This window comes from Penaeus vannamei, unplaced genomic scaffold, assembly GCF_042767895.1.
Source record: "Penaeus vannamei isolate JL-2024 unplaced genomic scaffold, ASM4276789v1 unanchor4708, whole genome shotgun sequence".
Taxonomy (NCBI): Eukaryota; Metazoa; Arthropoda; class Malacostraca; order Decapoda; family Penaeidae; genus Penaeus; species Penaeus vannamei.
This window is the reverse complement of record NW_027217687.1, coordinates 1794-13327: the sequence shown is the minus strand read 5'-3', so window position 1 is coordinate 13327 and position 11534 is coordinate 1794. Positions and strand designations below refer to the sequence as shown.

The 11534-nt window shown below is 36.1% G+C and overlaps 1 protein-coding gene across 1 annotated transcript; it reads left to right on the top strand.

The window, feature by feature from the left end:
• Nucleotides 1-2431: 2431 nt before the first annotated feature.
• On the top strand, nt 2432-10617 carry LOC113821308 (BTB/POZ domain-containing protein 3; the record flags this gene model as incomplete). The annotated part of the gene is given in 5 exon segments (XM_070120344.1): nt 2432-2536; nt 2695-2740; nt 4150-4355; nt 7667-7795; nt 10384-10617. Coding segments are annotated over 5 exon segments (720 nt in total), but the record flags the coding sequence as incomplete, so codon positions are not given.
• Nucleotides 10618-11534: the final 917 nt, after the last annotated feature.

The window sequence follows — 11534 nt, the reverse complement described above, 5'->3', positions numbered from 1 at the left end:
GCAAAAGATACGATGCAAAAAAATACGATGCAAAAGATGCGATGCAAAAGATACAATGCAAAAGATACGATGCAAAAGATACGATGCAAAAGATACGATGCAAAAAATGCGAGGCAAAAGATACGATGCAAAAGATACGATGCAAAACATACGAGGCAAAAGATACGATGCAAAACATACGATGCAAAAGATACGATGCTAAAGATACGAGGCAAAAGATATGATGCTAAAGATACGATGCAAAAGATACGATGAAAAAGATGCGAGGCAAAAGATACGATGCAAAAGCGCCTAAATAGGAACACCTACAGAGAAACGAAAGCATGTAGAAACGCACCCAAGCATACACTAATATTAACATTCATATTTCCCGTGCGGTCGTCTGCGTATTTCAGATTGCGCAGGTGCTTATATATATATATATATATATATATATATATATATATATATATATATATATATATATATATATATATATATATATACATATATATATATACATATATATATATATGTGTGTGTGTGTGTGTGTGTGTGTGTGTGTGTGTGTGTGTGTGTGTGTGTGTGTGTGTGTGTGTCTGTGTATTTGTACACACACACACATATATAGATAGATAGATATAGATATATGTATGCATATAAGCATATATATATATATATATATATATATATATATATATATATATATATATGTGTGTGTGTGTGTGTGTGTGTGTGAGTGTGTGTGTGTGTGTGTGTGTGTGTGTGTGTGTGTGTGTGTGTGTGTGTGTGTGTGTGTGTGTGTGCAATCTATTCATTAATATATATACATTAATGTATATATATATATGTATGTATGTATGTATGCATGTATGTATGTATATATGTATGTATGTATGTGTATTTGTGGGTATACAAGTATGTGGATATGAATCCCCGCTCCCCCCCGCCCCCCCCCCGCTCCCCCTGTCCCCACAACCAACCCGGCTAGCCTGACGAGAATTCACATTCAGAGGCAGCCAGCGATTCATCGACGGGGTTTTCTCCATTATGACGGCTGCAGAAGGCCAGGCCACTCGGCCAAGCTACTCATAAACCCGGCCAAGTTAAGGTGAGTAAATAAACTTTGCCGTGGGAAGTTCCTCCTCCTCTCAAGTTGGGGTCGAAGTTTCGGAGAACTTCTTCGATTTTGGAGATTTGTGGACGCCCTCGGGCAGCACCGTTTTCTACGACTGTGTTGTTTTCCTTCTTTTTGTCCCTAACTTGGATATTTATTCCTTGCTTGTTGATTGCTTTTTTATTATTATTATAATTATTATTCTTGAGCTCTGATGTCTGTCGGAAGAATGAGCGTTAAATTGGATCATTTTCTCGTTTAGATCACAATTCTTATAGACTACTTGGATATTTTGATAACATATTGTGTTATTCGGAGTCTGATTAGGCGTGCCGGATTTTTTAATCCTGCACATGAGCGAAAAGGACAAGTTGATCCCACCAATCATGTAGAGTTACGTCACGAGTTCATCATGAACTTTACAGGAGTTATCGATTGAGATGCCATGTAGAGTTATTTTTAGCAATAACATCGATCGTCTTAGAATTTTCATTTTTTTTTTTTTTATTCGGAAAATGATATTATATTGACACAATTGATCAAGTATTCTGATAAAGGAAATAACTTCGGCTAATGAATGTAAAAGCCCAAAAAAAAAAAAAAAAATCCCACAAGGAATCTTTGAAGTTCAGAGGCTGCGGGCAAGGAACTCGTATTTCCAGGTTAGTGAAACAAAAAATGTATGATCAAGGTCACAGAAGTTGGCGTTTTAAATCAAATATTAACCAGTGTTATAAATAAGAATTGCGTGCTGAGTTTTCTCAACTATTTTACTACAAAATTTGCTAGTATACTTTCCCATGGACTTCGTGAACAGCATCCTGAAGAATACATGTTTACCTCCTCCAACACGATTCAACGCAGCTAAGAACTGACCGAGGAAACTGCGCGATGGATACTGGTGAATGTCATTTTGTGTGTCTGTGAAAAAGATAGGTTTTAGAGTCGTTAGAGCATTTTTTACAATTTTACTTCTACAAATATTACCTTGTCATCAAGGAAAAATATAATATTTCTTAAATAAACATGTTTTCCTTTTGAGTATGCCCACTGAGCCACCTGCGAGATGGATATGTAAAACATAGGTTTTACAGTTGCTATAGCAGTTTTGTTTACCATTTTGAGTGACTCACTACAACTTTCGATAACAATCACCTCTTTTTCAATCTTTGTAAAACAAACATCAGTTGTCAGATTTTATACTCGACAGCAAATCTTTAGGTAATATTTTTCATAATGTCTTCTATATCATATATGTAGGTACATGAAGGATGAGTGTTGAACATTTGTATTATATTTTGAATAATTTTGTTGCTTTTTTACGGGTATGAGTGCATGACTTGCTCCAAACGCCACCATACACATGTAGCAGCTATGTGTGAAGAGCAACATTGCACTGAAATGTTTCAAAGTACCACAGATTTTTATACCAAGAAAAAGGCAAGACACACCTCACCTTCCACCCCTTAGATTTTGAAACCCATTACCACACGCCCAAAAATAACATCAACAGCAATGGGGTGAACGATCACTACATCACACACAAGGAACATTTCAAGAATTAATATAAATTTTAATAGACAGTCCTTTAACACAAGATTCTGAACAAATCATATCCTGTAGAAAAGTTTACAGAAAATAGAGGTATGAACTTTCTTACTTCAATATGATGCTAGGCTTAGTTTTCAATTTTGAGAACACAGGAAACATAAAGAATTGATTAATATGAATGAGTTTTTAATGCCCTGTCTTTAATCATTTAGGTACGTCTGGGATGAAGAGAAGGAAAAGGTAGTCTCCAGAAACAACTGAGAAATATCATTAGGTATAGAAAACTTTAGACAATTAGTTTACTAAGCAGTGCAGAGATTTTGTTTAAATGTCTAAAATAGGTTCTTATATATATGATTGCCAAAAACATGCTATTCAAAAAAGAAAAAAAAAAAATCTCCCAAAAGAGCGAATTTCAATGCGCGACATCTCTCTTCTCTTACATGATGGAATAATGAGTACGACAGTTTTTACTAAACATTAATGTCGCGCCGTTGTCTTATGTCTGGCAGCGGAGATTGTAGTCTCCGGTACGGACACGGTGGATTAGGATTAAACTAAATACGGTATTAAGAGTTAAGGACGCTACAGAAGACGCCCGTATATATAAAGGACTAACATTTCACATTTTAATAAAATCCTTTGTTGCCGTGCTTTTACATGCGATTTTTTTGCGTCTTTTTATTCGGATCATATCGCATATTACATGTAATATCACATTCGTTAAGCCTAGGGATGCGATAATAAAAGAGAATAATAACATTAATAAGCCACATAAATATACCCAATGCATATTATTGACGCTCTTTATTATAGAAAAAATATAACAGTTTACGATTATTATGCACCGCCCCCCCCCCCCTGCTTATTAGGTGCTCATGGGATGTCTTGAGTGTTAAAACCCAAGGACTTGATATGACTTTGCGCGTTGCTTTAAGGAGCAAGTTTAAAATACGTCGAATTTAATAGGTTACGACTCCCGCTTCTAACATGTCTGGATTAATAAAACGAAAAATAATGAATTTGGGAGAAATACTTCTACTCCCCCCTCCCCCCATCGGGTATAACGTCCGATTCGGTCGATGATTGATGCTAGAAATGACAGGGTAATACTTTATCCAAAATATAGCTCAACATAATACGTTCACTCTATTTGTCCAGTATACATTGCTTATATTTATACAAAATTACTTTCGATTGTGACCCATGCAGTAATGACAACGAAAATATATGTCAGAAGGCTTGTTGAGAAGAAATAGCAGAGAAGATTTTGAATTTATCATAAAGATATTCGAAATAACCGAAATATACATGAAAATAAATATTCGTATAGCGGTTCTTGGCATTTATATTGATGTCGTCACAGTCCCACTCACAAATCATCGACTACAGCTATGCAACTGTATTTTGATAAATATGCTCGCAAAAAAATAAGCTTTGATTAAACAACAAGAGTTGTAACATCACAGTTTAGGAGCCAATCAAGACACGAACAATCTCAGCAAATAACGACACATCCAACACCCACCAGTCGGTTCTCGCGACAGCCTGTACAGGTTATATTCCTGTCTGCGTCCCGTACGGAACGACCGAATCTCTCCTTCACCCCGTCTCTCTCGCGCACAAGAGAGCCAGTAGTTCAGTCCACTCTCAGCTCCTGTGTTATCTTCTCCGTGAACTGATTATCGGGACGTGGAACTTGAAAATTGTGAGTAGCAGCCATTGTGCCACCTGTTTGCTTTTACCATACTGTAATTCAACTACTGCTTCAACTACTACCGTTGCTGCTGTTGCTACTGCTACTACTACTGCTGCTGTTATTACTATTAGTATTATTACTACTACAATTAGAAGTACTACTATTACTAGTACTGCTACTATTATTACTATTATTGAAGCTACTACTACTATTACTAGTACTGCTACTACTATTATTACTATTATTGCAGCTACTACTACTAGTAGTAGTAGTACTATTATTACTATCAATACTACTACTACTTCTACCAATGCTGCTGCTGCTGCTACTACTACTACTACTACTACTACTACTACTACTACTACTACTACTACTACTACTAATACTACTACTACTACTACTACTACTACTACTACTACTACTGCTACTACTACTACTATTTCTACTGCTACTTACTACGTCTACTAATACTACTACTGTTACTTCTAATACTTCTTTTCCCGTTATAACTACAACTATTACTTCAAATACTACTACTACTACTACTACCACTACCACTACTGCTACTACTACCATTGTTATTTCAGTGGATTATATAATAATACCATGTTACCATGCAAATATGCATATTCTCAAGGCCCACGCGCTCCGCTCATATCACGTGACACATTCGTCGTCTGGGCTCTTCCACGCCTGCGCATGACGGACAGTGGCGCGCCTCCTCTCTTTCCTGCGCTTCCAGGTCGCTGCACGTGCCTTGGTGCGCTCTTCCTCCTCTACCTATTCCTGGCTAACAAAGGACATAAACAGAGAGAAGCCGCATTTTCTTGGTGCCTTCCACGTGCCCAATTTGCACGGACAAGGACACTCAAGAACTACGACTACTTCTTGTATTGCTGCTACTTCTGCTACTACTACTGTTGTCACTGTCACTACTACTACTTTTACTACTACTGCTACCGTTGCTATTACTACTACTACTATTACTATTACTGCTATTACTTTTGCTACTACTATTACTGTTACTACTATTTCTAATGTTACTGTTACTACTATCACTATTAATACTATTACTACTACTACTATATTTCTACTTCTACAACTGCAATTACTTATTTCCGCTACTATCACTACTACTACATCCTACTACTTTTATTACTATTGTTACTACTACTATTACTATTATTGCTACAATTCTATTACTACTACTACCTCTACTTTTACTACTACTACTATTCTACTATTTCCGCAACACCACCTTCTACTTCTACTATTACCACTAATATTACTATTACTGGTAATATTACTGCTACTTCCACTGCTCTTATTTCTATTACTATTTCTATTACAAGTACTTCTCTTACTACTTATATAGCTGTTACTACTGCTGCTGCTAATACTGCTGCTGCTGATGGTACCACTACTATTGCAACATACTAATATTAATACTGCGCCTCTTACTTTTTCTATTTCTTCTACTACTACTGCTGCTACTATTACTACTACTGTTACGACTGCCGCTACTGATGCATTTACTATTTCTGCTATTACTACTACTATTGATATGGTTACTACTACTTCTATAACGACTGCTACCTCTACTATTACTTCTACTGTTTCCGCTACTAATATTACTACTACTATTACTATTATTACTACTACTATTACTATTATTACTGCTTCTATAACTGCTACGTTTATTACTATTACTGCTTCTATCACCATCAATACTACTTCTGCTACTACTGCTTCTCTTACTGCTGCTATTACTGCAACTACTGCTATTGCTGTTACTACTACTACTTTCACTACAACTTCTCTTGGTGCTGCTGCTAATAATACTCTTGCTACTACTGCTACTGTTTTCCTGCTGCTGCTTCTACTATTACTAATGTAACTGCTATTACCACCACTATAGTGTTACGCTACTTCCTTCCTCAATTATGTAGCATTAGTTTTGCTATCTTTAGAGAGTATTAGTCATTATTACATTTTACCAATTTCATCGATGGTGCTTTTTCCACAACGATTACTACTGTTGTTACTACTGCTACTACAACTACCGATAGCATTACTACTGCTTCTTCTACTACTTCTACTGTTGCTGCTGCTGTTGTTTTTAATATTGTTATTATCACTGCCGTTCCTGCTACAACTACTACTATTTTACTACTACCACTACTTCTACTACTATTTTACTACTACTACTTCTACTACTATTTTACTACTACTACTATTTTTACTATTACGACAGTTACTGCCATCACTACTACTATCACTTATATTGAGTTCATCATTTTTTCTCTACTTGAATTAAAAGTTGGGGTCGATAGAATATTTAAAACTCAATTGGTGGTCGACCGGTTTAAGCAAAATTTGTACCAGTCATTCCTCGAATTTAGTTGTTACATTTTCTATGTATATCCGCCTCCGCTGTTTTAGACATCGGCAATATATCGATATTTTGTTTTATTTTGATAATTTTCACGGCAGACACAAAGTATTTATCACTCAAAGTTCTCGCGACGCCTGCGGCTAATGTGTTGCGCGAAGTGAAACAAATTAGAAAAGATATGGAGTCGACTGGACGAAGTTGCCATGTTGAGTCCGCGAACGTGGGAAAAGGTCCGTTTTCTGTTATTCTTTTATAAGGGGAGACTATCGGTAAATAAGGAAAATACCTATCCCCGCTTTTAAAACATTTTTCTTTCGGAGTTTCTGATTAGTAATTATGCTAAAAATTTATTCGTAATTATCCTGAAATAACATGGGGGGGGGGATAAATGTCCCGTAAATAATTGCGCGCGAACTTACCATCGATATGTGCATCCTTTGGAGATTGGAAACTAGTGAATGAGTCTTCCGGATATGACCTTATTGCAGAAACCGCAACACAATATGTATATCCATAAATGGATCTTTTTTTAATGCGCAGATACGTACATGTGTGTGTATTCGTGTACGTGTACATGTGCAAACGCATATCCATCTATTCATTCATTCATCAATCTAGACATCCATCTATTTATAGACATCCAGATATTCAGAATAATTATATGTTTATTGATTCTCATGTAGCCAGGGGCTGTAATTAAACACTGAAGGGAACCGTCCCTGGCGGTGTGGGGGGAGGGGGGTGAATTTGGGGGTGAGTGGTCGAAAATGAGTTATGGTCAGTTTCATATTCGTATACGAGTGTAGAATTACCCACGTGAAGGTAAACTCCTGCAACGTGTGTGTGTGTGACTATATTCTCTATGAATTACCCATACAATGCTTAGTATGATGCAGTCCAATAATTCTTTGGGGAAACCCTACAGATGGCATCTAGCGGGAAGCAGTGGCAGTGCCAGCTGTTCTCCCCATCTGAGCGCCTGGCCTACCTGCGAAATTCGGGCCACCTGTCGGATCTCATTATCACCTTCCCTGGCCATTCTACCGTCTTACAGGTGAGGTGTCGCATTAATACTTCATAAAGTCTCTGGGTTTTCATTTATGTTCTTCGAAGTCTTTGTGTTTGAATATAAAGGTGGAGTTACGTACATACATACATACATGAAGATTCATGCGGCTCATGTACTGAAATCATAATCTTTTCAATGGAAATATATGACTGTTGTGCTCAAATGTCCCCGATCGACGACACACTTTCATTGTGAGAGTTAGTTGCCTGCATAATCCATCTTCAGGGAGCGTCGTTTCCTCGACCTGTGACATCTAATTCGTAATCGAGGCTCCTCATTTGCGCGACAATCAATTCCGCTCTTTTTAAAGGACATGAAAAGGGTATGTTAGTGGTGGCATGCTGCGTTTGCTCGCCCGGACGTTCACTTGCGGGAACTGGCTTACTCCGTGAACACTTATCTGATCAGGTATTCATGTTTTGGCATTAGAAGTTTTTCTCTCGTATAATAAAAGTTCACGGGAAATAAACAACATTTCCTTTCTTCTCTCTTTTTACATTCTTTTCTTATTCTTATAATCGGATAGGTCATTTGGTTGAATTGCCGTGCCACCTGTGCAAAAAATCCTCTCCTTCTCCTTCGCCTTTTCTAAAACTCCGTTGATGCAAAATTCTGCGATATGATTGATGCTAGTCTTGAATTTCGAATTTGTTTCCCCGTTTACTCCTCCCGTACACCATGCCCTTTTACCAGTCATATCCTAGTCCCTTTGCTTCGTGCCACATCAAAAACTATAATAATTGCTCACGAATGTCATTGCATAGACTCAAATTTCCTTTTTTTCTTCTTCTTTTTCTTTTTCTTTTTTCCTTTTTTTTTTCTTTTTGCAAAACTTAATCTTGCGCTTGTCTGGCCATCCAACATGTAGAAGTCTACGGAATCTATGGAGCTTAAATGGTTAGTTTATCTGTCTCTTACTATGCATTTCAGGGGCTTTGACATTGTTTTTTCGTGAATCTCTTCCTAACGAACAATCCTAATTTCGGGCGCTGCAGTGTATTACCAAATTTACTTAATTACGGTGTTCACTCTAGACTTTGATAGCTTAGTGTCCTTCACACGAGAAGGGATTCGAACATGTAAAGTTTGATGCGGTCTACAAATCCACTATTCCTTTCTCACCTTCCTCACTCTCACATCCTTCTCTCTCATTATATATATATATATATATATATATATATATATATATATATATATATATATATATATATATATATATATACATATATATATACATATATATATATATGTATATATATATATATATATATACACACATATATATATATATATATACATATATATATACATATATATATATATATATATATATATACATACATATATATACATACATATATATATATATATATATATATATATATATATATATACATATATATATATATATATACATATATATATATATATATATATATATATATATATATTTATACATATATAATTATAAATATATATATAAATATCCATGTATATATATAAATATGTAAAAATTAAGGCACGTAAATCATATATGATTGGACCTCATTAATATATATTTATATATGTGTGTGTGTGTTTTGTATATGAATTTCTGCCGCGTCAACGTGTAAGGTCGTGTATGTATGTATTTATATATTAATAAGTATATATGTGTATATATATAATATATATAATATATATATAATATATATATAATATATATATATAATATATATATATATATATATATATATATATATATATATATATATATATATATCAGATTTATGGTATACCGTAGTAGATGGGGTACGCATATACCACTTGAATTGGTCTACATCTCTTTGAGAAGTGTTTTTATGATTTCCCATTGTATGGCTAGGTGTTGGGAATGTGGGAGATCAAAGGAGCCGGAGAGGCACTGTGCAGTCTCTGAAAGTATACAGAGCTTCAAGTTGCGGGGTCGTGTTGTTTCAATGGAACACTGTTTAAATTGTTTAATTTTTATTATAGTGCCTTGTATTTAATAATCTACCTGAGAACATCATCTGCTTAGCCTAGATTAGTTACAGTTCTGCCTCCAACTGTGATGGATCCGTCTTGTTGTGCATAGTTGCCAGAGAAGTCAATAATCCTATGGGGTAATTTTACGGGAGGTTTTTTTTTTTTTTTTTTTTTTTTTTTTTTTTTTTTTTTTTTTTTTTTTTTTTTTTTTTACAAGCATCATAATATGTTTAGGAAAACCTATATCAGTCACGCTTTCCCACAGTGTCTTGAGCTCTTATGCCAACTACTTTCTAATAGCATAGGTAGATTTTTCTTCATCTATTTATTTACTTATACAATCAGTTTTGGAATGGGTCATGTTCTCCACATATAAAGTTATAATGCCCATGTACAATGTCTGGTATCCCTTTTTATTTCAGTTCTGCAATTAATATCTCATTTCATAATTTAGCTGTAATGTAGAGGAAAATTACCATATGTGTGTGTAGGTTTCTCCCTGTATGTGACTATGTGTTTACAGGAATGTATGTATATCTATACTTCCCTTCCGAAATCCTTTGGACCTAAGTGCCTCCGTATCTCAGTCCCACCGCTTGCTACTCGCCATGAGCTCGCCAGTGTTTGAGGCCATGCTGTACGGGCCGCTCGCCGGGGATGACACGCTGGCGCTTCCCGAGGACCCACCTGAGGCCTTCGAGTGGCTCCTTAACCATCTGTACATGAACGAAACCCAGCTGCCGGACCTCACACTCGCCGCCAAGGTTTACCTGTTGGCTTCGAAGTACCAGCTGGATAACGTCTGCAAGATCTGCTCTGAGGTAGTACTATACTTCTTTCTTTACTCACGGGGTTTTATGTGATGTGCTACATAACGTTTTTGTGTACCACCTACTTTATTAGTGGCAACGAGTTGCTTGTGCACACATGGCATGTACATCTTGTATAATGCTAAATAGTGTGTGTGTGTGTGTGTGTGTGTGTGTGTGTGTGTGTGTGTGTGTGTGTGTGTGTGTGTGTGTGTGTGTGTGTGTGTGTGTGTGTGTGTTCCAGATAGATTTGACCCTCCTGTTGACTCTAATGACAGGTCTTTTAAGAATAACTATGCTGCTTTCATTCATTTTAGGATAGCTGTGAGGACACAACGGCATCTAAGCACAAGTCAAATTGCTTAGCCTTAGCCTATAGCTTTTCACAGCCTGGATTCTGTTGAACTCAGCAGAACCCAGTTAAAAGCACTATTGATGGAAAACGTCAGCAAATAATGGTTCCATGGATATAGAAACTGAAAGATAAATGTAAGGAAAAATATATAAATATTTGGGATTTATGAGAGAGGGAAGAAAAACATTTTTACAGTTCAGTTAGATTCTCCCAGGCTTGCTTCACCTGGGCCTTGAATATATGTTGTCCATTAAGAGTTCTCAGCCTGGCTGAAAGATAATGAAATTTAGGGGCATACCACTGCCAATTTCAGCTAGTTTATCAGCAAGCTCATTCACGCTGATGCCGGTTTGGCAGTATTACTGGAAAAAGGCGTCACCACTGAATCGACGAAAACTAACTTTATGGCTTGAAGATAATTAATTATCAATCACTTTTCATTAAATAAACTTATCTCGCAAATTAATAATAACGAAGCTATTTATTTTTCAAAATAAATAGAAAAATAATAGAAAGTGAGATTCACACGGGAGCTGCGGGAATACTGACCAAATTCTCCACTGCACATGCCCGG